This window comes from Alternaria novae-zelandiae, assembly GCF_023758075.1.
Source record: "Alternaria novae-zelandiae strain BMP 2774 chromosome Unknown scaffold_13, whole genome shotgun sequence".
NCBI classification, from domain to species: Eukaryota; Fungi; Ascomycota; class Dothideomycetes; order Pleosporales; family Pleosporaceae; genus Alternaria; species Alternaria novae-zelandiae.
The window spans coordinates 388,478-416,233 of NW_026056973.1; the positions used below are offsets into that span (position 1 = coordinate 388,478).

General features: G+C 41.6%; 4 protein-coding genes across 4 annotated transcripts; 3 read left to right on the forward strand and 1 right to left on the reverse strand.

The window, feature by feature from the left end:
• Positions 1-808: 808 nt before the first annotated feature.
• On the forward strand, positions 809-2,416 carry J4E88_006637 (uncharacterized protein; the record flags this gene model as incomplete). The annotated part of the gene is made up of 3 exons (XM_049400260.1): positions 809-998; positions 1,048-1,409; positions 1,457-2,416. The coding sequence occupies 3 exons, from the start codon at positions 809-811 to the stop codon at positions 2,414-2,416; spliced, it is 1,512 nt and encodes a 503-aa protein (XP_049253879.1).
• A 1,664-nt stretch (positions 2,417-4,080) lies between these two features.
• J4E88_006638 (uncharacterized protein) lies at positions 4,081-8,619 on the forward strand (the record flags this gene model as incomplete). The annotated part of the gene is made up of 4 exons (XM_049400261.1): positions 4,081-7,133; positions 7,187-8,303; positions 8,362-8,419; positions 8,471-8,619. 4 exons carry the CDS (start codon positions 4,081-4,083, stop codon positions 8,617-8,619), a joined length of 4,377 nt encoding a protein of 1,458 aa, XP_049253880.1.
• Positions 8,620-10,606: 1,987 nt separating this feature from the next.
• Positions 10,607-11,233, forward strand: J4E88_006639 (uncharacterized protein; the record flags this gene model as incomplete). The annotated part of the gene is made up of 1 exon (XM_049400262.1): positions 10,607-11,233. The coding sequence occupies one exon, from the start codon at positions 10,607-10,609 to the stop codon at positions 11,231-11,233; it is 627 nt and encodes a 208-aa protein (XP_049253881.1).
• A 1,072-nt stretch (positions 11,234-12,305) lies between these two features.
• Positions 12,306-12,896, reverse strand: J4E88_006640 (uncharacterized protein; the record flags this gene model as incomplete). The annotated part of the gene is made up of 2 exons (XM_049400263.1): positions 12,306-12,808; positions 12,860-12,896. 2 exons carry the CDS (start codon positions 12,894-12,896, stop codon positions 12,306-12,308), a joined length of 540 nt encoding a protein of 179 aa, XP_049253882.1.
• Between the last annotated feature and the right edge of the window lie 14,860 nt (positions 12,897-27,756).

The following is a 27,756-nucleotide window of genomic DNA, read 5'->3' on the forward strand; positions in this document are numbered from 1 at the left end:
AGCAAATAGGGCTAGTGTGCGACTGACCATATGTGAAGACATACGGCGCAATCTTTGTATTCGCAAGGCTGACTTTCGTGTTGGCTATCGTTGCCGTACAGCAATCTAGGCTTTAGCTATGACGCCAGTCTCGCCTTGGGCAGTCAGTCCCCACTGCTGCACCCAGCACCTGCGACGAGTGCGCGATGCATACATGAGTGAAGTCAGAACCCTTAGGCGGTCGGCGCAGACACGTACGAACTGTCAAGGCTATTGCAGCACGAAAGAAACAAAGGCTATCGCAGCCGATGTCGTGATGGTGGTGTCGGAGCTTGCCATGCTGTGATTGCTCGAACAGGCGGGAAAATGGCGCAACACGTCGAGGCACGAAGACGAACAGGTAACTTTTACCGGCAACACGCGCCATGCCTATCATCATCGCCAAACCTCATCACCAAACACAGCCTCTCGCAGTTTGCGCATTCCCGCGACTCCTTCGCATGCGTGTTCGCAGCAATCCAGCGCGCCATGCCCGTCCCGCGGTCACGAGCCAATGGCAGCGGCGCTATATGCATAACCCGCAGTCAGCCGAGGGCGCTCGTTGGTCGCGTTCCTCTAAAGGCATCTTGAGGCGATAACACCAGTTGCTCTTACGAAGACTGTCTCCTAAGTACAGTTGGAGGCGATCCACGGCACAACCCTCAACCAAGGAACAAAATAAGAAGCCCGCCGCCGCTGCCTTCGTCTCTTGCATCCTCAACTCACGCCCCAGCGCAGCAACCATCCCCTTCCCCACTACCCCACGTTAGCATCACCACCGTCCACCATCATGGCTCCTGGCGCAATTCAGAACGACACGGCGGCGGCAAATGGCAACAGCACCACGCTGAAGCCCACTGCCCGCTCCTTCCACCCCACAGGCACCCCAGATCCCTCCAAGTACCACTCGGCGTCGTCGCAAGATGCCATCAAGACAGAGGCCGACTTCGCTGCGCACAACTACCACCCACTGCCCATTGGTATGCAACCATGGAGTTACGGCTGGAATGCATGACTAACCCAGGCTAGTCTTTTCAAGAGCAAGTGGTTGCAGCGTCTGGGACCCCGAGGGCAAGCACTACCTCGACTTCCTCTCCGCCTACAGCGCCGTCAACCAGGGTCACTGCCACCCCGAGCTTGTCAAGGCCCTCACTGAGCAAGCCTCGCGGTTGACTCTGAGCAGTCGCGCTTTCTACAACGATGTGTTCCCGCGCTTTGCAGAGTATGCCACCAAGCTGTTCGGCTTCGACATGATCCTTCCCATGAACACTGGCGCCGAGGCGGTTGAGACGGCCGTTAAGGTCGCGCGCAAATGGGGATACAAAGTCAAGGGTATCCCGCAGAACGAGGCGCTGGTCTTCTCGGTAGAGGAGAATTTCCACGGACGGACAGTATGCATGCCTGCCCCATCTTTCCAAACTAGCTAACATGTTGGTAGTTTGCCGCCATTACCATGTCCACTGACCCCGAATCTCGCGACAACTACGGCCCGTACCTCCCTGGTATTGGAAGCGCGTGCCCCGCCACTGGCAAACCACTCCGTTACAACAATGTCGACGATGTGCGGGAAGCCTTTGAGAAGCATGGAAAGAACCTAGCTGCTTTCCTGGTCGAGCCCATTCAGGGTGAAGCGGGTATCGTGGTGCCAGATGACAGCTACCTGCGGGAAGTGAGGGCACTCTGCGATAAGCACAACGTCCTGCTCATCTGCGACGAGATTCAAACGGGTATTGCGCGGACAGGCAAGATGCTCTGCCATGAGTGGAGTGGCATCAAGCCTGATTTGGTCCTGCTGGGCAAGGCCATCTCAGGTGGCATGTACCCTGTCTCGTGCGTTCTCGGCTCGAAAGAAGTCATGCTCACTATTGAACCTGGTACTCACGGTTCAACGTACGGCGGCAACCCTCTCGGCTCTGCCGTCGCGATCCGGGCTCTTGAGCTCATCGAAGAGGAGAACATGGTTGAGCGCGCTGAGACACTAGGCAACAAGTTCCGAGAAGGCCTCAAGAACATCAACAACCCCATGATCAAGATCATTCGTGGAAAGGGCCTCTTGAACGCAATTGTCATCGACGAAAGCAAGACAAACGGACACAGCGCATGGGATCTCTGCATGCTCTGCAAAGAGAAGGGATTACTGGTAGGAAGAGCCCTCAAGATTATGCATGTGAAAGAGGTTGATGGTGCTGACTCTGATGGACAGGCGAAACCCACACACCAAAACATTATTCGCCTTGCGCCGCCGCTTGTTATCACGGAGCAGGAGATTGAATCGGCTCTGTCGATTCTCAAGGAGGCTATGGAAGAGCTGCCAAACCTCAAGGGCGAGAAGGAGAAGGAAGTGCTCACTTCCGCGGTTGGACTGGAAAAGAACGTCCACATAGGAGTGGATAACTAGGAACATTGTCAGTTCCTTGCGATACCCCGTACGACTGACTTGAAGCTATGACTGTTGTAGACTTGTAAATAGGTCATCCTTCGCTGCCCCGCCATCGTATGTATGGCTATGAGGACGAGGCCCGGCGTTCAGAAGGTTCTGAAGCATCCGGCGCACCGCACCTCTCAATAACAATGGCACAATCTTGCCGTTCATCGGTCGCTTTTTCGCTTTTGAATTGGCTACGTATCTCCCAATGTGACCATCGTGACTGTTGATTGTACAACCCCTCTTCAACAGTATCGACCTTCGTGTTCGTGGTTAGTGCTGATTGCGGCGTGCGACGCCTTGTTGTCGAGTGAGGCACAAGAATAACCTTCCCCAGGGTGTGGCAGTGAGACTTCGATTGTATGCGCGAGGCATGGCGCTTGCAACGAAGGACTGTTGCGGTATTGCTGGCGCTTTGCTCGATGTAAAGCGATGTTCCTCCCTAGTCTGTCCCAAGATTGATACGCGACGTGATCGATAGCCATGATACATCTTACATATTTGTGTGCTTACACATGTTCGGACCTTAATAACCCCCGACGTTGCTTACGGGCCGTTTCCAGCAAGAGGAGGTTTCCACATCGGACGCGACACTTCGGGCTTCATGACTACGTCGGAGATGTTTGGCCAATGGACGCACACGTGCGTAGCCCGAAGTGCACGTAATCCGATATGCATGCTCAGTGCAGTCAGACATCGTGCGCTGCATGCACTCTGACAGTCGCAAGATAGGTCTCATCTAGATGCGTTGTGGGTTACACACATCATATTGCTATATGACGGATGCATGCTGCCAATCTGGAAGTCGCTTAGTTGTCGATCCGGTAGGTGGGCATCCGACAAGATGGGTAGTCAACAACAACGGGCCAACCTTTACACATGCCCGAATGCCGCTTCTCAACCAATACTGTAGTTACGGCCGCAGTGCGCCCAGCTGAAGGGAAACTTTGTCTGTGCAAACAGGTGACGGGCGCGACTAATCCACAGGTCGGCATGTCGGGTCTGGGCCAAAGCTTTTTGCCATCGTTTCATGCAGCGATGGCCCCACTGTTGCCCGATCATGGCTGCGTGTCCACACGCTCTTTACGACATCGAATCCGCGGAAGTTAATTTCTAAGCAGCTGTCAAGGAACTGTCAAAGCCGAGACACGGTTGTTGCGCGTGGATGATGGACGCCTGTTGCTGATGGCGCACTCGCGTCGCCAACATGCAACATCGTGGAGCAGCTGAAGAGTAACATCAAGCCTTTCGGGTCATCGGGGCGAATTATGTACCGAGGGACTCGAACATTCCTGATGCTAACAGCCCCCGGATTATACATGCATCGGTTCGCGGAAGCCGTTCATTGGCGAAATTTTATCTCCGGTAAAGACCACGCGCTAAATGTTGAGCGGGTGCATGCACTGATTTCATGACTGCTCCGAGGCCATATAGACTAGTCGTTGCCTGCCACTCGCAAACATGTCGCCGCGTGAGTCCTGGCGTTAGTCGTTCTTTTCACCAACATCTAATATCCTCCCCAGCCCTGCGACTTCACGGTGACGTTCGACATCGGCTGCCAAACTTTGTTTCGGCCCTACACAACGATCACCGCGACCCTTCTTCGGCGTTCGGCATCCAGCCGCTGAACCACCGCCATGGCGAAGTCGCCATCAACGTCATCGTTGGATGAGAACGAGAAAGAGAAGGACTTTGGACTCGTGGATCCGCAGGCCGCAGCAGAGAATCCGACGGAGTACGAGCCAATACGTACCGAACCAACGGAGAAGGATGTGGAAAAAACTGGAGATGGACACAGTGCAAGAGGCAGACTAGCGCGATTGCAGTCCAGTACAAGCGCATACTCGGAAGCCAGCGACAGTGAATCTAATGCGACAAGATCGATACGAAAGAGGAAGCCATTCTACAAACGCCTGAATTTCTTGAAGAATAATCCACCGCCAATCCCAAAGGAGCGCGATGTGTGCCCCGAATACACAGCAAGCTTCTTCAGCCGACTCTCATGGCAATGGATGCAACCCTTGATGAGAGTGGGCTACAAGCGGCCGTTGGAGAAGAACGACATCTGGAAGGTCAATCCTGACAGGAGTGCAGAGCTTTTGGCAACAAGGCTGGAAGAGGCTTTCAAGAGGCGGAGAGCAGAAGGCAAGGAGAGACCCCTGCTGGGTGCCATGTTCGACACATTCAAGTGGGAGTTCATCATCGGAGGCACATGTCAGCTGTCAGCATCCGTCATCCAAGCGGTCGCACCGTTCGTCTTACGTTATCTCATCAAATTTGCTGCTCGCGCTTACCTTGCGCAACGAACTGGAGCCCCGGCGCCAGACATTGGTGAGGGTATTGGCCTGGTCATTGGAATCACCGCGATGCAGTTCTTGCAGAGTTTGGCTACTAACCACTTCATGTACCGCGGTATGATGATTGGTGGAGAGGCCAGAGGTGTATTGATTGCTCTCATCTTCAACAAGGCGATGAAGCTCTCAGGGAGAGCCAAAGCCGGTGGCGAGGCTGTTCTCGAAGCACCACCACCCGACATCAAGCCAGGAAGCGAAGCTCAAGTAAAATGGTACAAGAAGATGCTGAAGAAGAAAGAGAAGAAACAATCACCAAAGACTGCAGCAGGTGTGGCAGGTGACGGTGAAGGCTGGGGCAACGGACGAATCGTCAATCTGATGTCCACGGATACCTATCGTATCGACCAAGCCAGTGGTTTCTTCCACATGATCTGGACTGCTCCCGTTGGTATTCTGATTACAACTGCGCTGCTTCTTGTCAACTTGACATACAGTGCTCTTCCCGGTCTTGGTCTCATTCTTATCGCTATGCCCCTACTTGGTCGCGCCGTCAAGACGCTGTTCCGTCGCAGAGTTGCCATCAACAAAATTACCGACCAGCGTGTGAGCTTGACCCAGGAAATTCTGCAAGGTGTTCGCTTCGTCAAATACTTCGGATGGGAGACTAGTTTCTTGGAGCGCATCCAGACGATCAGAAAGAAGGAGATTCACGGTATTCAGATTCTGCTCACGATTCGAAACGCCGTTCTCTCCGTCGGAATGTCCATGCCCGTCTTCGCTTCTATGATCTCGTTCATCACCTACTCCCAGGTCAACAGCAATCTCGATCCCGCGCCGATTTTCTCCTCACTCGCTTTGTTCAACTCCATGCGTATCCCGCTCAACTTCTTGCCGCTCGTTATTGGTCAGGTCATCGACGCGAATGCTTCCGTCAAACGTATCCAAGAATTCTTGCTAGCTGAAGAGGCTGAAGAGAGCGGAAAGTGGGATTATGACGCCAAGGATGCGGTCACACTGAAGGGCGCAAACTTCACCTGGGAGCGTCACCCCACTCAGGACCCAGAAGACGGTGCCGGCGGGCCACCAGGAAAGAAGCCAGAAACCAGAAAAGAGAAGAGGGAGAGCAAGGCAAACGCTAAGCTCGCAGCGAACGGTGGAGAGAGGCCACTTTCCGATGCGACGGCTGTGGAAGAGGAGAAGCCCTTCGAGATCAAGGGACTGGACCTCAACATTGGACGAAACGAGCTTGTGGCTATCATCGGAGGTGTTGGGTCTGGAAAGAGTTCGCTGCTTGCGGCTCTCGCAGGAGACATGCGCAAGACTAGTGGTGAAGTTGTCTTTGGTGCTTCGCGTGCTTTCTGTCCGCAATACGCCTGGATCCAGAACGCTACGGTACGAGAAAACATCATCTTCGGCAAAGAGTTCAACAAGAAATGGTATGACCAAGTTGTGGATGCCTGCGCCCTCCGTCCTGACCTGGACATGTTACCGCACAACGACGCGACCGAGATTGGAGAGCGCGGTATCACCGTTTCTGGTGGTCAGAAGCAGCGCATGAACATTGCTCGAGCCATCTACTTCAATGCGGATATCATCCTCATGGACGACCCTTTGAGCGCTGTCGACGCCCACGTTGGTCGTCACATCATGGACAACGCTATCTGCGGTCTGCTCAAAGACAAGTGCCGCATTCTCGCTACTCATCAGCTCCACGTCCTCAGCCGCTGCGACAGGATCATCTGGGTGGACCAAGGAGAAGTCAAAGCCGTCGACACATTTGACAACCTCATGGCACAGAACGCCGACTTCGTGCAGGTCATGAGCTCAACCGCCAAGGAAGAGGAGAAGGAAGAGCAAGACGAAGTCAACGAGGACGAAGTCGAAGCAGAAGTCAAGAGCACAAAGAAGCAACGGAAGCAGAAGAAACAGGCCGCCCTCATGCAGACGGAAGAACGCGCAACCAAGAGCGTCAGCTGGGAAGTCTGGATCGAATACATCAAAGCCGGAGGCGGAATCTGGGTCGGTCCCCTCGTCTTCATCCTCCTCGTCCTCTCCCAAGGCGCCAACATCGTCACCTCTCTCTGGCTATCGTACTGGACCTCCGACAAATTCGGCTACTCCGAGGGCGCATACATTGGTGCATACGCAGCCTTTGGCTTCAGCCAAGCCCTCTTCATGTTCTTCTTCTCCTTCTCGGTCTCCATCTTCGGTACCCGAGCTGGTAAAGTCATGCTGCACCGCGCTATTACCCGTGTGCTGCGCGCGCCCATGTCCTTCTTCGATACTACGCCGCTGGGACGCATTACGAATCGTTTTAGCAAGGATATCGATGTCATGGATAACACCATTACGGATGCGATGCGCATGTACTTTTTGACGCTTGCTATGATCATTTCGTAAGTTACTCGGGACGTGTTGTTGAAGCGTTTGAGCTAACGTGTATAAACAGTGTTTTCATCCTCATCATCTCGTATTACTACTATTACGCCATCGCGTTGGGTCCGCTGTTCATCATGTTCATGTTCTCGGCGGCGTTCTACCGGTCTTCTGCACGCGAGGTCAAACGTCACGAAGCTGTTCTTCGTAGCACGGTGTTCTCGCGCTTCGGCGAGGCTGTCATGGGTACCCCGACTATTCGCGCCTACGGTCTCCAAAATCAGTTTTCGAAGTCTGTTCGTGATGCTGTCGACGATATGAACAGTGCCTACTACCTCACCTTTGCCAATCAACGCTGGCTGAGTGTCCGTCTGGACATTGTCGGCATTCTACTCGTCTTCACAACGGGTATCCTCGTCGTTACCAGCCGTTTCTCCGTCGATCCTAGCATTGCTGGTCTGGTCCTTTCGTACATTCTCACTATTGTGCAGATGATTCAGTTTACGGTTCGTCAACTTGCTGAGGTCGAAAACAACATGAACTCCACGGAGCGCATCCACCACTACGGAAGCCAACTCGAAGAAGAAGCGCCTCTGCATATGGGCGAGGTACGACCAACCTGGCCTGAGCATGGCGAGATCGTCTTCGACAATGTGGAGATGCGGTACCGCGATGGGCTACCTTTGGTGCTCAAGGGATTGAGCATGCATGTCCGCGCTGGTGAGCGCATTGGTGTCGTTGGTCGCACTGGAGCGGGTAAATCGTCCATCATGTCGGCGTTGTTCCGACTGCAAGAGCTGTCAGGTGGCTCGATTGTCATTGATGGTGTAGACATTGGCAAGATTGGTCTTCACGATCTACGCTCCAAGCTGGCCATTATCCCGCAGGACCCCACGCTCTTCAAGGGAACGATTCGGTCCAACCTGGATCCTTTCCACGAACATTCTGACCTGGAGCTCTGGTCTGCCCTGCGACAAGCTGATCTTGTTTCGAATGACCAGACTATGGAAGATCACTCTGCACGCATACATCTCGACAGTGTGGTCGAGGAAGAGGGTCTCAATTTCTCTCTGGGCCAGAGGCAGTTGATGGCTTTGGCTCGCGCGCTCGTCCGTGGATCTCAGATTATCGTCTGTGACGAAGCTACCAGCTCGGTCGACTTTGAGACAGATGCGAAGATCCAACAAACGGTAAGCTTTGCGTCATCAAGCAGTGTTGTTGAATACATGAGCTAATATTTACCAACAGATCGTGGATGGTTTCAAGGGCAAGACGCTTCTGTGCATCGCCCATCGACTAAAGACCAGTAAGTGCATCGCTGCCTGCCGCGCGCCGACTTTGTACTGACATCCGGCAGTTATCAACTACGATAGGATTTGCGTCATGGACGCCGGGCTGATTGCAGAGCTCGACTCGCCGCTAAATCTGTACGACCAAGGCGGAATCTTCAAGGGCATGTGCGACAGATCCGGTATCAAGAGAGAAGAAATCGCTGGCGCAAACTAGAAGCTTGGGAACAGGAGTTTTGATTGGGCGCGGGCGGGTACACGGCCCAGAACGTAGGCTAGTGATGCGGCTGCTCTTGCTAAGGAAGCAAGCAAACGCGCAGAGTGATGGTTGCGCATGGCATGGCATGGCGTTGGCGCGGCATTTCTGATCGGGCAGCATTAGAGACGGGTGCGATAAGCAAAAAGTAGTAATTTACAGGGCTGGCTGCTTTTCAGCTCAATACAAATAACCTTGTACACAAAGTGTTGGAGGCTTGCTCCAAAACTATCGGAGAGTCTATCGACGAGTCTATACAAACGCCAGGCTGGGTCCAGATGGCCATTACAAGCGCGGACGGTGGGCGACCATGTGACACGACTGGGCCGGTCTGGGGCGTTGGTACTATGGCGCGCATCGCGCATTTGACAGCATCATAGTTCCATAGGTCCCTAGGAACAGGAGCTGTGTAGGACAGGCGATGCTTGCCCGCAGTTTGCATTAGCGCGGTGTTGGCTGGGGCGGAACGCACGTGCGCGGGCTTCAGAACCCTTTTTTGCGGTACGCATCATTCGTGCGTTATCTAATCTCAGCCTGCCTCCCGTCTCCAGATCGTATGTTCGTCGCGTCGGCGTATAGGCGTATCTGCTTTCGTATGTGTTCCGGAGGAGTGCATAGATTTCGCCTCTGTGTTTGCTGCGCCGCTCGGGTGGGTGCTATAGCGGTTTCACACGCCGCTAGTTTATCAGGATAACAGTGGGCATTCGGGACGCCTACAGAGTAACAGCGCTGCTATATCGACGATTTGCGCGCTCGATCGAGAGGCACAGTCGCGACGTTTGCCTCTGCGGTAGGCCATGCGTTTCAATAGAACGGGCTCAACGACGCGCAAGGCCGGGGTTGCTCAAGCGCGGGCACAAAACAAGAAAAAAAAGGTCGCCTTCTCCAATGCTTCGCTGTTGAAGGTGGCACCGAGAACAGCAAGTCGCGCGTTGGTGCATGACAGACAAGCTGCGACCAAGGCTCTCGGCCAGGTGCTCCGCGTGCATCTGGCGGCTCAAAGATTGGATGCAGCCTATGTTTTATGCGCGCTTTAGCCCGAGGGGGCTTAGCGCGTCAACAGCCAAGATGAGCCAAACTCCAGTCGCGCCGCACGGCTCTAGACCTGCGAGGCTGCTAACCCGTTGCGAGGTAACTCGACGACCTGCCAGGCACGCGGCAATCAATCTAGCGGGCCTTCAGCGGCGTCAAGGGGGGGTGTACAGCGTGTACTCATACAGGTGGAGGTCAAGAAGGGAGGCGTGAGGAATAGAAGCGAAGGCTCAGCAATAAGGTCATAGCATGGCGCTGTAACAATGATGATGGACGTGAGCTGCTGGAAGCGAATGGGCGAGTGAACGCGATGAAGATCAGGGACGTCTTACAGCTACGCTCGACTCAGAGCGACGAGCCGGTGGGCAGTTGCAGGGACATGGCTGCGAACGGCCTAGCGGGCCCGACGATTGACCCTAGCTCCGAACTCTCAGCTTTCACACAGACCGTGTCCACCAGGCGGCATGGGCCTGGCGTGCCTTCACAACTCTTCATATCTCTGCTCCTCCCACCGCGACGCTGCTTAGCTTTCCTGTCTGCCTGCCGTATTCCGAGTGAACGCACCGACGCACGCTGGTCGACCCGCTGCTTCCCTCCCCTGGTGCACTGTCCGCTCCTTCCTCGTCGACGGCGATCCCCCCTTCCCGTTGCAGCCATATCTCCCACGATACCAGATACCACACGGCAAGCGATAACGACGCCTTCACCCTCACCCACCGCTGCCCTCTCCCCCATGCTGCGCCTGTCGTGAAGCGAACCCCCGCTGCCCATTGTCGCACCACCGCCCGGCCCGGCCACTGCAGCTGCTGTCGCCCGCCTGCCGCTGAAAGGGTCCTCCTGACGAGCCCACGCTTCACGTCTTAGACACCAAACGCCCCAGCACTGCCAGCGTGAAACCCTCCTTGCCTACGTCACAATGGCAGCAAACGAGAAGCACGAGCCCGTCACCTTCGGCGCCACGGTCCAGCGCTCCCCCAGCCCATTAAGCAGCCTGCCTCCGCCTTCGCAGCCGCTACGCTCGCCGCCCTCGCACGATTCAAATATGTCGTCTGCCACTGCCGACGCTGACCTCGCCAAGAAGGAGTGGGCGGCCGACCCCTCCAACCCCTACTCGGCCTTTTACAAGCACCCGGAGGCCCTCCGCGAGACGCGTCACTCCCTCAACGACACGGCCCTCCAGAGCAAGACACACCTCGGCGTCGCCGTCCACGAACACGACCTCGAGGGCGGCGTGCCCCTCTCCGTCGCCTCCACACAGCAGCCCTCCAAGCACTCGGTCGATGGCCGCGTCAAGGAGTGCACCATGTGGCCCACGAGGCAGGCTGTGCTGGACAAGCGGAAGTCGTACAAGCGCAAGCGTGGCTGTGCCTTCTTCCGGAACATGACCAGCAAACAGAGACTGTGGGCTAAGATCGTCATCGCTCTTCTCGTCGTCGCCGCTGCCGTTGGCCTCGGTGTCGGCATCTCAAGGGCTGTCGGCGGCGGTGTCTGGGCTGGCGACGGCCGCTCCAAGGAGATCCCAAATGGCCACACAACATCTTGAGATGTAGCAGCGCTGCAGAAATGCACCCGTACGTCACTCCTACCATCTCCCATCTCATCCTATGTCAATACTAATATCCCATCAGAAGCACACCACGTCTCTTCGACCCATACTCACGACTTCGGCATACTTCGCTTCGAAACATCCTTTCTCGATATCCCTTTTCATCTGTCATATTGTTTTCCCTTTTGTCGGGAATGTGCAAACCACTCTGCCACCTTTTCTGTGTTGCACGGCATCGAGTCTTTTCTACATTACTCGAGGGGGTGTTTTGGCGTACACATGGGCCTCTCTCCTACTGGGTTGCATTCTCTATATGCATTGGAGCGCCGGAGTATAAACGGGCGTTAGATATGTTAGTGGCGTACACCTGGCTGGGTATGCAACATGAGAAGAGAATCGAGCCAGCCTCTGTTGTGAGGCTGCTTTTACACGTTACACCCTTCTCGACCCACGCATCTGTGATTGAGCACTGCTATTGTTGCGACGACATCATGTTGACATTTGCTGAAACTTCCACAAAGTTAAGCGGGGTTTACTCCGGCAGTCACAGGGATGCATGCAAGCATATCCCTTGGTGCTACCAGTCAACGGATCGACCGGGAGTTTTGGTCTTACACGCTTCAAAGAACAAACGTTGAAAGACTAATCAAACCTGGCATCTGGATTGCGAGGCTATTTTAGGGAGGGCAAACGGTCCCCAGCTCACCGAGATACAAAACCAGGTCAACGGTTGGCCTCGCACATCACCGTACACTCCTAGTTCCCCTTAACACGCGTATCACCCGGGGTATTCGGGCAGATTATTCGGATCTAGTCCCGCTATGTTTACCATACACGTGGGAAACGTTTTCATCAGACGTACATGTATAGTCCTGTACATATTGGCTTTTGCTACGAAGAAAGAGACGGTTATTTCAAGCGCCCTATGGGACAAGAGTAGATGGAATCATTTTTTATTACGATGTTCAAAAAAGAACGAGAATTGAACATGACCAGTGATTGATTACATCCAAAACGATACCATGTTCGTCTCCGTCATCACACTACTACACCTCATCTCTCAAGCATCTTACATGTCCTTCGCGCCTCTCCTCCCCAGCCTCCGTCCCTGCAACGCCTTCGCCGCATTATCATTTGGTTGCGCGTCCCCAAACCCACATCCTCCATCTCTTTCCTGCGCGACAACTGGGCCGGCACATGTCCCGCTCTTGAACCCACAGCAAGCCGACGCACAATCAGCATCGGATGTGCACGCCCCAGTGATGAACTGCGTGCCTGCTGCCGCCGGCGCCGCAGCTCCAGTGTTACTCTCCGCAGGAGGGGCAGCAGGAGCAGCAGCGGGAGCAGCAGCGTCTGGTTGCGCATCCGCACTGGCATTTCCACCTGCGCCGTTCAGAGCGTTGTTGTTTGGCTGTGCGTCGCCGAAGCCGCAGCCTTCACCTCGTTCGTTGGCTACGAAGGGTGCGGCGCATTTCCCGGATGTGAAGCCGCAGCACGCGGAGGCGCACTCGGCGTCTGATGCACATTCGCCCGTGATGAATTGGGTGCCTTGGGCTGCTGCATATAGGGAGACTGTTGGGGAGGTTAGTATGAGAGGAGGTTGATTTTGAGGGATGAACCCACGGTTTAGAAGAGCGAGGAGCTTGAAGATGGGCGCCATGTTTGGTTGATTTTGGTGTTGATGTTTTGATTGATGGGGTGTTTTATTAGATTGATGTATTAGAATCTTCGCCGGGAAGTATGATTAGGTATGGTTTGTGAGATAGAGATGCCAATTGCCTCAGTATCGATGATGATAGTCAGTATCTGGGAGACGCTTCATATATATGTCCACGACAACACCGCAAAAACTGACCCTACCCTTCACACAAGCAAGTACGGGCGCCAACTCGAAACTCGCAGATGTCACTTCCCCCTCACCAGTGCCCCAACAGGCAATCACGTCCGTATGGCGACGAGGCAGCATAGCATTCCTCACGCCTCGCGTAAAAGCCATGTTACCAACCCGCCCGTTTCGCATCTACTTTTAGCCTACAAATGGCGCGGTGCAGACGATCACCACGCACGTGGTTTGGAAACGCAAAACACAGCGAACATTATGCGTTCTCCCGTTCCGTGATGCATGTGGGGAAAAGTTGTAAGGAGAAGGAGGAAAGCGTCGTAAGCGAACCTGTTAGCGCACTTCAGCCTCACCCCCACCCCACTGCTCAGCCACTACGCAATGTTCTTGCCTCGAAATGCCGTAACACATCTCAGGTTTCCGGTCCGTTAGAAGATGGCGGTGTCGGCCAATGGGGTTTTGGGGGTATGCCAAGATGGGTAATGGTTGGCATGAATGCGGCGGAGGGGGATCAGACTGAACATGTGTCGCATTGTGTGGCCTGGCGCTTGGAATGTCGGGGTTCCGTCGATATCCCTACGTTTAAGGCTGGGGTATTGCTGAGCATAGTGTATTTGGCAATGAGATATCTGTCGTCTTCCTGACATCTTGACGGCAATTGAAGTCTTCAAAAGATGTACAAGTCGCGGGATGTGCTAACTAGACTAGGTTGTGCTCAAGCTGGTGTTGCGATATTTTATTAAGATAAATATATAAGCTAGTAGGTATTATTAAAAAGGTGTCTAAGTCTAGTATAGCTGTCTACTAGTATTAAAAAAGTTATAAAATAAGAGTAAATATAATATATTCTTAGTAGTATAGAGAAGCTTAGACTAAGCCTTATAGCTTAGTACTTAAGAATTACTTAGTAAGGTAGCTCTTTTTATAGTAATTAGGTAATAATAATAGTTTTACGTATTGTAGTAGAGAGATTAGAAGTATCTCTATTAGAACAGGTGCTTAATGCAGTTAATTATATTATATATATCTTGTTGTTATTCTTGTCTAAACGCTGTTTAGATCTAGCTTTTTCTAGCGCACTAACTCTTAAGCTTAATAGCTGTTTAGCCTATTATTATATTACTAGTTTTACTACTATATCTCTTCTATACTTAAGAAGAAGGCCTTCTTTTCTTCTTAAGTATAAAAGAGAGAATAGCTCTTAGACATCTTCTTCTACCTAGTATATTACTAGATTCTATCTACTTAATCTAAATATACTATGCGCTAAACTTCTACCTAGAAATCTAAATGCAAAATTTCTTTAGGCTATTTCTAGCCTAGTATATCTTTCTCTATTACTCTTCTTATTTTAATTTAATCTCTTCTACCTACTTATAGTCTCTTTCTCTATTTCTCTAGTGTATTCTAAACCTTATCTTAATTACTTCTAATATTAGTAGCTAATAATTCTTTAGACTTAGATCTATGTCTTTCTTAGGTTTAATCTTTGCTTTTCTATAGTACTTATCTATTTAGCACTTAACTTTCTATAATATTAGCCTTTTCTCTAATAAATATTCTATTATCTTTATTATATTGCTAGTGCATTTATAAAGATATTCTAGAAGGTTTACATATGCTATACTACTATTAGAACCTATACGCTAGTTACTCTACTTTTTTTACTTAAGAGCTCTTTAGCGCTTAGCAACTAGGCTATTAAAATAATAATATTATAACTTTTCTTCTTACGCATAGTAATTACTACTCTTAACTCTACCTTTACGCGCGTAGCCTTTTACTATTCTTTCTCTATTTTCTTCTTTTCTTTTACTTTACTCTACCTTAACTTTCTTTTTCTACTATAGCTTTACCTAAGCGCTCTAAAGGCAAGTTAGCTACTACAGGCACTATACTAGTTACTATATCTACTTTCTACACTTAAGAGCTTGCTGCTAAGCTAGCTATTATATTTAAGGCTAATAACAGCTCTGCTGCCTCTACTACTATACCTACTCTTAAGCCTACTATAGCTAAGTAAGCTACTACTATTACTACGCACGCGCTTACGCTTTCTAAGCTAACTTCTACTAATAAAATAACTATTAAGCCTAAGGCTATAGATAATTCTACTACTATTACTACTTAGTCTATAACTAAGAGTGCTAGTAATAATACTACGCTATTATTCTAACCTTTGCGTGCGCCTAAACAGCTATTAGCTAAACCTATTCTATCTACTCTGCTTAAGACTACGCTCTTAATTAAAGCTAAGACTAGCGCTAGTATTAGCTAAACTAATACTATTATAACTAACGTGCTTAATACTACTCTACTACTTTCTTCTATCTACAACATTAACTCTACTAGCTATCTTTAGTCTAAGTTAGCTCTTAAGTCTCTAATAAAAGCCTCTTAGACGCCTACGTCTTACCTTCTTAAGAAGTAGAAGAACTAAAGTAAGTCTCTGCGCCTTTCTATCTTTACTCTAACTAAGGCTATTAAAAAAAGTAGACGTAGTATACGTATAGTAAAGTTATATAAGTATAAAACTTCTAACTCTAGTTATAACTAGTACATTACCTAGCGTAAGTCTTTTCTCTTCTCTAGAGCCTTTTAACTAAACATTATTCTAATATCTTCTATCTTATTAGTAACTAACTAGAGAGCCTATATTATTACTCTTAGCTTTACTATAGATATGTAGAATTACTTATATACCTTATAAAGCGTAGAATATATACTTAGGCCTTCTCTATCTATTCTAGCTACTAATTAGAAAAGCTATTAGTCTAATATATAGGTTAACGCTTATAGCAACTTCTACTTAGCTAATCTAGAGATAACTATTAGTAAATTCTTTTAGTTAGATAATAAGTCTACGCGCTAGCTATTTAACTCTAATATAAAAGCGCTTATACTATCTTATTATTTTAGCGCTAAGTTAGTTAGTGCAATTAACTCTTTAGTTAAGAATTCTTCTATTAAGATTATTATCTATAGTTAGTGTGCGTTATTAAATTATAGAAAGATATTTAGCTAGTGTATCTAGGTCTATATTAATAGCTAGCTAATAAAGAGTAGAGTTTACACTAATTATTTAAAGTATAGTAATTATTAGGTCTGCTCTTTTTATAGTAAGTTGCTAACTATTCTTTAGATACTTACTTTCTTATTTCTAGTATCTTTACTAATATGTTCTTCTAGAAACTTAAGTAGTAAGGCGTAGCCTTAAGTCTACTATAGCCGCTAAGTCTATAGTTTTCTCTAATATAATTGCTAGTCTCTCTAAGAGCGTTCTTACTTATCTTAAGGCTAGTAAGAAGCTAACTACTGCATCTAAAGAGAGTAATAAGGCCTTATTTACCTAGGCTAGTAATAGTATAGCTACTTAGTATAGATACTATTTAAGTAATATTAATACTAGTTATAACTTAGCTTTCTAACTAAGCCTAAAGAATCTTAGCTACAATTTGTCTAAGAAGGCTTCTAATACTAAGGCTGCTTCTACTTCTACTAGCGCGCCTTATATTTAGTTATTATTACTACGCTTAAAGATTCTTAGTAAGAGTAATAATAAGTCTAGGTTAACTATCTCTAGAAGTTAGAGCTAACCTAAGAAGTCTAATCTATTTACTAGCTAGCCTACTCTAGACGCTACGCTTTCTATTAGGCCTAATAGTAGTTTAGCTACTAGTGTTCTTAAGCCTATTATACTAACTAGAAAACCTTATTATTGCGCTTTCTATACTACTTCTTCTTCTATTTAGGTTCTAGGTAGAGGTTGTAGTTAACCTTATAAGCAGCCTAAGCCTAAGAAGACTATTACTAATAAGGCTAATACTATTAGTAATAATATTGTTAAGTCTAAGGCTTCTACTATTACTACTTCTGTTACTACTTCTACTAGAACTACTAAGCCTATTTCTTCTTTAACTTCTACTAATTCTATAACTTCTAGCTCTGCTAGCTCTTTTATACGCAAGTAGTTCTCTAGTCTCTTTTCTCTCTAATTAACTCTTAGGTCTATTTATTCTACTCTATAGTTATAGTAAATAAAATTATAATATACTTCTAAGTCTTCTTTTATTACCTTATATTCTTACGCTTATAATATTATAATAGCTAAACCTATATTACTTCTCTTCTACACTTAAAAGAAAGAAAGTCTTTTCTTCTTTAGCCTCTAGTTCTAAATATTGTTTAGACATAATCTTTTTATTATAATATTCTTAGGTTTCTAGTAGCTATTACAATAATACTAGATTCTAAGCTATAATTAAGAAGTACTAATAGTAATAGCCTTAGCAGCCTTTATAACTATATAGAAAATCTTCTAATATCTTTCTAAATTAAAATAATTCTTCTATAAAGTTAAGATCTATTTCTAAGATTCTTAAAGCTGTTCTCTAGCCTGTCTAAAAGCCTTTTCTTATTAGCAGATACTAATCTAAGCGCTTACTTAAGATATCTAGTTAGAGTTTTACTATAGCTTTAGCTAAGTAGCTTTTAGTTAAATTTCTAACTACTCTAAATACATTATATTCTATATTACAGTATTATAATATTCTTCTTATATTACTAATACATTCTAAGCGTATTATTATATACTAGCTAGCTTTAAAATTCTAGTATTATAATCTAGTATCGCGTAGTAGTTCTTGTAAGAAAAGTAAGTCTATTACTATAAGCTTAATAGCTCTTTAGGTAGTAAATACATTAAGTAAATTCTTTTATAATATCTCTATTACTACTTTCTACTCTTTCTACGCTTTAACTACCTTATACTCTTCTGCGCGCTCTTCTACCTCTTCTTACTCTTTACTTTACTACTACTACTATTATTCTACGCGCATTCTTACTATAGCTTTTAGCTCTATTAATACTACACCTAAAAGTAAAACTATTAAGTAACCTCTTATTAAGAGCGCGTTTATTATCTTCTCTAACTTTAATAACGCCTACTCTACTACTCTATAAGCTCTTCTACGCGCTACGCCTAAGTAAGCGTCTACTATTACTACGCTAGAGGCTGCTACTACTAAGCTAACTTCTACTAATAAGATAACTACTATACCTAAGGCTAAGAACTATTTAGCTACTATTACTACTTAGCCTATACCTATAAGTGCTAATAAGTTTAATAAGCTAGATACGCAGCCTTTTAATAACTTTAACTTCTCTACTTTAGATAATAAAAGATCTCTTCTTAGCCTTTAAGAGTAGATTAATATTAAGACGTTCTTAGGTATTACATAAATAGATATTAACCTTAATTACGCGCTAAGCGCCTTTTAGGCGCTTTAGAGTATTATAGGTAAGAACACTTTACGCTCTACTATACTGCCTAACTACTATAAAACTCTATCTAATATTAAGAAATTTAGCCTCTCTATTAAGAGCTCTAGCCTATCTAAGTCTAAAGTTCTTTCTAAGTTACCTATAAAAAAGCGTCTAGTACCTAGAGCTCTTAGTAATTAGATAGTAGAGTTACACAAGCTACTAAAGCGTATTTCTGCCTCTAATACTATTATTAGCTAGAGTAAGTCTACTATCTTTCTTTCTTACTTTCTAAAAGATATTCTACTAATATTATATTTTTTTATAGTAATATATATATCGCGCGTAGACTTTACTATTAACTAGGTTAAAGACCTCTATAAATATATTATTAACCTTAACACTTTAGAGACTCTAGCTAGACTAGTTCTTATAGTAGCCTACTTTCTAACTTAGAGTAAAGAACCTTAGATTAAGCGCAAAATTAATTTAGCGCCTCTAGACGTGTCTAAGAACTATTTATTCTTCTATAAGTTCTTCTCTCTTAGTACAAACTATAAGTAAATTATCTTTAAGCCTCTTATTACTATACTTATATACTATTATCTTATTAGCGTAATTAAGCATAAGTTAGCTTTAGGTAAGAATAAAGAGCTTAGTAGATATAATAAAATATACAGCTATTACAAACGTAGTTTAAAGCTTCTATTTAAGTTGTATTACTTAGTTATGTTAAATAGCTTTCTAATACTATAGAGAACTTACACTAATTACTACGCGAAGAGCGTAGAACCTTAGTGCTCTTTTACTTATAAGTTTCTAACTACTTCTTAGACATCTACTTTCTTAGTATTAGTATAACAGCTAACTTATTCTTAGATTAGCCTAACTTCTCTAGTAAGAAGGTTATATTTACTAAGCTAGTAGATCTTAATAAGCCTTCTATAGTATTCTGCCTCTCTTGTTAATTATTCTAGCCTTTCTTCTCTCTTAATAGCTCTAATAGCCTAAGCGCACTTTAGTTATATAAGAAAAGTTCTATAGTTTAGGCTCTGCGTACTTTTAAGAAGCTAGTTAGTAATAGCGACTATAATTCTACTAAGAAGTTCTAGAACTTAGATATTAGTAACTATAGTAAGAGTATCTCTAAGAAGAATTATAAGCTAAGGCTTACTTAGCTAGAGAAGGCTATAGCTACTCTAAAAAGTCTTCTAGCTCTACTATCTTTTAAGTATAAGTGCGTTTCTTCTAAGAGTACTATAAAGTCTACCTCTACTAAGAAGATAAAGAAACTAGTACTACTATCTACCTCTATACGTACTCTTTGCACTTGTAAGCCTACTACGCCTTCTACTAAGACTATAGATATTAATAATAATAAGAGTAATAAATTTCTTACTCTATCTAAGTCTAAAGGCTTATTAGTCTAGAAGACCTCTAGCAAGAAGAAGAAGAAGAGTAAGAAGTAGGTACGTTGCTTAGTTATAGACTATAATAGTAGTAGCTATTCTCTATATATATTTATAGACGTAGTTTAGAGCTTAGTTATAGTGTTTAATGTATATATGTCTAAAACTACTTAAAACTTTACCTATAATGTATATACCTAATACTTATTCTAGTTAAAATCTAGCTTCTTTATTAGAATAACTACTAATAATTACTAAGGTCTAGACAATACCTATTCTATATCTTGTTTCTCTTCTATATTAACTAATAAATTATCTAGTTAAGCTCTTAGCTATAAACTTCTTTAAACTTTAGTTAACTTAGAAGTATCTAGAATGTCTTAGCTATACGTAGGCTGTTTAGGCGTCTTATTATTATTATTACTACTTACTTCTTAATCTATATTATTAGTTTTATTAGTAAAGAACATAGTTATAGCGTAGTCTAGCCTATTAATCTTAGTAAGATCTACTACTATACGCTAGTAAAAGGCCTTTAGGTAGTTTTCTAGCGTATAACTTTAGAAAGAGGTGCTGTTAAGCTCTTCTAACTAATACTAACCTTTTTTATTAACGCTACAAATATAAAATAGCCTCTTCTACTTAGGTAGAAACTTAGTAAGCGTAGATTAGTTGTTTTTGTAGAAAGAGTCTCTTAACAGAATAAGATTACCTAGAGAAAGCTTGCTTAGCTAAAGAACTCTTAACTAGTTAAAATAGTTTTTATTTTTATACCTAAGACGTATAGTGTAGTTAATAAACTTCTTAAATTATTTATCTCTATAGTTAAACTAGCGGGCTTACATTATAAGAAAAGTAGGTGTATTCTAAATATTATTCTATAGAAGCGTCTACTAAGTTAGAATAGATAGCTTAATAGGCAAGATATACTACTAGTCTAAGACTAAGTAAGCTAGTGTCTTATTTATAGATTGTTTAATAGTTATATAGTTAGCCTATAGAACGTTAGGCAAGTTATCTACCTAGTTACTAGAAAGCTTCTTTAGAGTAGCTATAATAGGCGTATACTCTTACTTAATAAGCTTCTGCCTCTAAGAGTAGTAGGCGCTTAAAATAACTCTATTAATTCTCTATTACTTCTAAAGTTCTTTAATAAGGCCCTTATTCTTAGAGCCTCTATCTACTAATATCTTAAGTAGAATACCTTATTAATAAAATATATTATGTAGTAGAAACTTCTAAACACTCTTTAAGTTATTTTTAGCTAAGGCTTTAGCTTTTACCTATTACAAAAGGTAGTCTTAGGTAATAATAAGAAACTTCTTGCTATTACAACTAGGCAGTATATAAACAACGTTAATAGTAATCTATATAAATAGTACTATTAGTAGCTCTATAGGCTAAAGCTCTTCTTAAACTATTACTAATGTATATAATTAGTACTTAGAGTAAGACTATACATAGCGTTTAACTTAATTATACTATTCTTTCTAATAGTAGCGTACCTACACCTTACGCTAGGTGCCTTTCTTACCTTAGTAGCTAGACTTATTATAGAGAGATCTAATAATCTTATACTACTTATCTATTAAGTCTACTACTCTTTATAGAGGCTAGCCTTCTAAGAGAATTATAAAGAGATGTTATTCTCTAATAGTTATTTAGAGCGCCTTTTTCTTAAACTTATAAAACTTAGTAGTAGATATATACTTAGGCCTTCTATAGAATAGAAGCTAGCCTATAATTACTTATAACTTATTACTATAGCTATCTACTAGTAGTTAATTATTAAAAGAAAGATCTACTTAGCATATTCTATACGCGTGCGCTAGAGCTTCGCTAAAGATAAGCTAAACTATATTTAGGTGCGCATTAATAAAGTCTTCTACATCTTTCTTAGGTTTATTAGGTAGCTTCTAGCTATCTAGCTTAAGTATTCTTAAAAGAGTATTAGCTACAACGTTCTTCTTACTAGCTATATAGATAATATTAAACTTCTACATATTAAGAAGTGTAAGCTACTAAGTAATTAGAGCTCTAGAGAGATCTATTACGCTTTGTTAGAGTTGCGCAATAAGCGTCTTTACATCTATCTTAACTTAGAAGTTTACTCTATAGATATAGAACTAAAACTTCTTTAGAGTAAGTAGAAGAGCCTTATATTTATACTTACTTAAATTCTAATTTCTCTTAGTAGTAGACTAAACTCTACTCTTAAAGTGTACTAGGTAATAATAGCTATTTAGGTTAAGCTATATAATAACTATACTCTAACTCTTCTTACTACTATTAACTGCAAGAATAATCTTTTAGATAGACTTAGTGTAATTAATAAAAACTAGCGCTAGAGTAGTTGTTAGAGTTGCCTTAAGATATTCTATTATCTACTTCTACTCTAGGCTCTATTTAAATAGTATATTCTTATAGAGAAGCTTAAACAAAGAGGCTATAATAATAGTAAAACCTAGTACCTATACTCTGTAGTAAACGCAGATTCTAAGAAATATTTAGACTTTCTTAGCGTTATAATAATCTAGCTAACGCGTAATCTTATTAACCTTCTTCTTATTAAGGTAGTAGCTATACTTATTAATTTAATAGCTAATAATAATTATAGAGAGGTAGTAGAAGTTAGACTTATAGCTTAATATTATTACGCCTACGCGCTTAATATCTACAAGCACTTTATTAATATTTAAAAGGTATTTAGTAATAAACTACCTTATATCTAGTTCTACCTTATAGTTGCTATAGCGCTTCTTTAGCCTCTTAATACACACGTTATTAAGGTATAGTATATATCTATTAGAGATATAGTCTCTATAGATCTTTATTATAATACGTATAAACTCTACTAAAGAGTTTATTATATCTATTAGAAGTATATACTATTATATAAGTTCTAATAGTGTTAAAAAGGCTATTATATCTCTTAAGTTCTTATGTAGTTCTACTTAGTTATACTCTAAGAAGAAGTCTAATAAGCTTATAATAATATATTTTATAAATTTCTCTAAAAACTTATTAGAATTAGGTAGTAGGTTAGCGTTATAAATTATAACTCTATTAAGTTTTTAAGCGTTATTAATTAGGCGATACCTCTTATCTTTCTTAGTAACTAAGAACTATAGGTTGCAATACTAGCTCTTATATAACTCTAAGGTATCTTAGTTAATATAGTTCTAAATTATATTAATTATAACTTACTAAAGCTTTCTTAGAATAGAAAACTAGTTAGCTCTCTAGGCTTAATATAGTACTATATTAATAATAACTAGAGAGATAACATCTTTATTAACTTTTCTAGATTCTCTAAAGTTCTAGGCTAGTGCTACTTCTTATTAGTAGAGAACTTCTAAGAGTATATCTTTCTCTACTAGTAATAACTCTAATAAGATTTTTATCTCTAAAATGCGTTTAGGTATTATTTAAGTGCCTTAGAAAAATACAGCGTATTATAGCTTAAAATACTTAGTAAATAAAGCTAATTAGCTATTAGCATTAGGTACTTACTTTACTACTACTCTCTTCTTCTAGTCTAACTGCCTCTTAATAGGTCGCGTTAGTTAGCTAGAGTTATTAATAGGTTTAATCTTAACGCCTTTACGCTTATAAGCTCTATTAATCTAAGCGTTATTTAGCTAACTTACTAAATACTTAGTAGGTAGACGCGTAGGTTTACGTAACACTATAACTATATTAACCTTAAGTATAAGGCCTTTATCTACCTTAGCTAGATTCTTTACTTAGAAGAACGCCTTACTCTATTTTATAGTATCTTTATTACTAATACTCTCTATAATATTACTTAGAAGTTAGGCTAATAACTCTTTAACGTCTTCTATCTTAAAAATATATAGACTCTTATTATCTCTTATTAGCAGGCTTCTATTAGGCCTAAGGCCTATTAACTTACTATTTAATCTTAATAAGTATGCTATTAGATCTTTTCTAGAGGCTCTGCGCTTCTTTTATAGAACCTATTTACTAATAGATTATATAGATATCTAACTACTATTTAGTCTACTATCTCTAACCTTCTCTATTATTATATCTACTATCTCTATATACGCGCACGCTGCGCTACCTACTAGCTTTTTAGTTACGTGCTAGAGTATAGCGCTAGCTACTACACTTCTATACCTTTTTCTAATATAGGTCTAGTATAAAGACTAGAAGCTATAAGCTTATTACTTCTAGTATATATAAATCTTATATTAGCTTAGCTGTTTGCGCTAAAGATGTAATAGTACGTTAATCTATTAGTTGTATATTTAATACGCGCCTAAGCGTCTATTAGAAAAGAGTTACCTAGAATAATTAGATTAGTGCAGAATTCTATAATAAAGAAGTTTATTTAGACTTTAATCTACCTTATAATAATAGAGACTCTCTAGATAATACCTATAAAGCTTACTATACTTCTATTTATAGTAACTATCTAAGTAGCTTTTATACTACCTAGTAGTAATATAATTAGTAATATAGCTCTCTTAGCTACTTCTCTCTTAATAGTATTTAGCTTAGCGCCTAAGTCTAAGAGGTAGAGAAAAGAGTTCTCTCTAATATTAATAGAGACCTTTAGGTAGTCTTAACGTAAGTGCTTAATACCTATTAGTTAGTTATATACTTAATTATCTCTTAGGTAGTTATAATCTACGTCTTTAAGATTATACTCTTAGCCTTAATCTATAATAATATACTGTTATACATAGCTAATCTTCTAGTTAGTCTAGTATTCTACTTTTAGGCTATAGTAGTTAACTACTCTACTAGCTTCTGCTTCTACTAGTACGTAGTTAGAGAGAGTGCTAAGAGTAATTATATTAACTGCAGCGCCTAAGAGCTTATTAAACTTTTATTCTTCTTTCTCTTCTTATAGCTTCTCTTATCTAGCCTATTACTTTAACGTCTTAATAATATTAACTTTAAACTTATCTAGTTTCTTATTTATATAGTTAGAGTTAAATAGCGTCTTATAGACTTTAGGTATATTACTAAGAAGAGTACTAATCTAAAGAGAGATTAAAGTGCCTAGAATACTATAGATTATAGCCTATGTATTAAGCTTAAGCTTATTAATAATCTTACGCTTTCTTAGTTACTTATTAGTTATCTTAGGCTTTAGTTCTAATTATTCTTATAGTGTTCTAGATACTTTATTATCTAGTTATATAAGATTATCTTCTTTGCTAAATTAGATAACTCTCTTCTTATTTAGCGCCTAATAGCTTAAAGAGTATTCTATTCTATTCTTATAACCTTAGAAATAAGAGATATAATTATTACTAGGTCTTTGTAGTATTATCTTCTTCTAAACTTTAGAAAGATTATAAGATACTACTTTCTTAGGTTCTAAGAATACTCTAGAAATAGTTATAGCTATAATAGTGTTATTATATTAATTTAGGTTTACTAGACGCAGATAGTAGTCTAATTTATCTTTAGTAAAGATGCTTAAAAGCTTCTAGAATTATTCTACGTTATCTACCTAAAAGCTTCTAGTAGAGTTTAGTATAAGCTAAACTAAAATAGCGTTATTCTCTACACTAATTAGAGCCTTTAGGTTACTAAACTAGGCGTTAACTATAAGAGAGTTAATATTCTTCTTTAGAAATTATTGCTTAATCTTAGCTAAAATGCTCTTAGCCTATAGTCTTTAGCCTAGGTTATTAATACAACTCTAGAGGTTCTCTAGCGTACTCTACTAAAGTATGTTCTATTTATTTATATAAAGCTAGCTCTTATCTATATACGCTTAAAGAGTTAGATAGTCTTACTTATAGTAGTTGCTCTTATTATATACCTAACAATTTATAGTTGCCTTAAGAGCCTATCTATTTGTAGTACCTTAATTATATCTAGTTTCTAAATTCTAAAAGCCTTAGAAGTTATTATAGAAAGTCTAACTAGTGTTCTATTAGTAACTACTGTATTACTGCTACTACTAAGGTTAATACTAGTTATTTAGCTAGAATTACCTCTAGCCTTAGAGTAGGTACGCTCTTAGGTAGTTTACGCGTTTATTAGCTTACTAGTCTACTTTACTACGTATATTAGTGTTATTTATAAGTTTAGTTTTGCAGTAGGTCTACTAGATCTTTTATAGTTCTATCTCTAGGCTAGTATAATTAATCTTTAGGTTAAGCATCTTGTTAACTAAGTTATCTACCTCTATATTAGTAGGTGCTTTTTCTAGAGAAGACTATAAGGCATAGAGCCTAAGCAGCTTATCTTAGAGTAGAACGTTAAGCTTAGGTAGCTAGAAAGCCTGCGTGTAGTTATCTTAGAGAGTTAGTGCTAGTTACTAAGATTACTAATAGGCTATTAGCTGCGCTAGGTTAAATTTAACTTCTAGAATAATCTCTTTAACTACTTTAGAGAGGTTAAGCATGCAAGCTTCTTTCTCTACTTCTAGATAGGTAGTAAGGTAGTTACTAATCTTAGTGTAGTTAAATACCTTTAGGTTGTTAGTCTTTAAACTAAACTTATTAAGTATCTTTATAGCATGCCTAAAGAGTAGTCTCTTAACTAGGTAGAAACCTTAGCAATCTTTATTAATAGTTAATGCTTTAACACAGCGCTTACTACAAATCTAAAACTTCTATAAGTACTTCTTAATATTTAGATTAGACCTTACTTAGCACTAGAGAAGCTAGTGCTTAAAGTACTTAGTCTAAGCTTTCTATTAGTCTTTATTATTAGTACAAAAGAGCTTTCTAAGAGCCTCTCTAAACTTCTTCTAGAATTTAGTAACTAGAGCGTTAGAATATTTATTTAAGGCTTAGATAATTACTCTCTACTTAGGTTTGTAGTACGCTAAAAGGCAATTAATCTTTATCTTATCTATAAACTTATAGTACTTTAACATATTCTTAAAATACTTAAGAAATATAGTAACGTTAGTTCTATTAAATACTAGAACTATCTCTAATAGGTATAGAGAAAGCTAGATAAAATAGACTAGAGAGTAATTATCTAGCTACTAGAGAGACTAAGCTATTATCTAAAGAAGCTTTACTATATTATTATTCTAGAGTTGTACTAGAGGTTGTGCCTAAGGCTACTAGCTAGTAGTGCCTAAGAACTCTAGAATATCTAGTATCTTAATATTCTTCTAAGATAACGTAGGTGTTGCTTTAGGTTTTATAGACTTAGTTTAGAGAGGTAAAAATAGTTATTTAGTAAACTAGGCTTTTAAAGAAGCTTTAGCAACTAACTTAGATTATTTATTAACCTTAGCCTTATTAGATTAACTCTTACTTATTTGTGTAAGGTAGTATACAAGTATTGTAAATAGTATAATAGCTAGTGTAAATATTAAATATATAAGTACTATTAATTAAGTTTAACTATTTACTTACTAACAAAGTTAGGTATCTTTTGCTAGAAGAACTATCGCCGCCTTTTTTATATGCTGTAATAGCTTTCTACTACTATCTTATTATTTAGCCTCTTTTTTTCTAGCTATACTAGAATTAAGATCTACTACGTTAGCTCTTCTAATCTTTTTTAAGTCTTATTATTTCTTCTTAGTAGAATAATATAGCTATATACTTTCTATTATATTATTTTCTATCTATGCAGCTATCTAAAAGGTAATTAGCCTAGTCTAAACCTCTTATCTAGCTCTTTATGTTACTTGTTACAGCGCTACTATAGCTATATTATCTATTAGCCTAAGTAGTAGTTATTATTATCTAATTATTTATGTTATTAGAGGTCTCTTAGTGCGCCTGCTTCTTAGGTGTCTATACTATTAGGTTTCTGCAGCTTATAGTTTACTTCTACGCGTCTTTTAGGTATACTATTCTATATATTATCTTATTCTTTATTTTATGTACTTACCTATTACTTCTTCTATTATATTACGTAATAATTATGTCTCTTCTAAAGCCTAGTTAAACTATTATCCTAATAAGCCTTTAGTAGGTAAAATGCGCACTTAAAGGTAGCGCGCAGCCTTTCTAAAGTAGAAGGCTAAATAAGTTAAGTTTTAGTTAGTTACT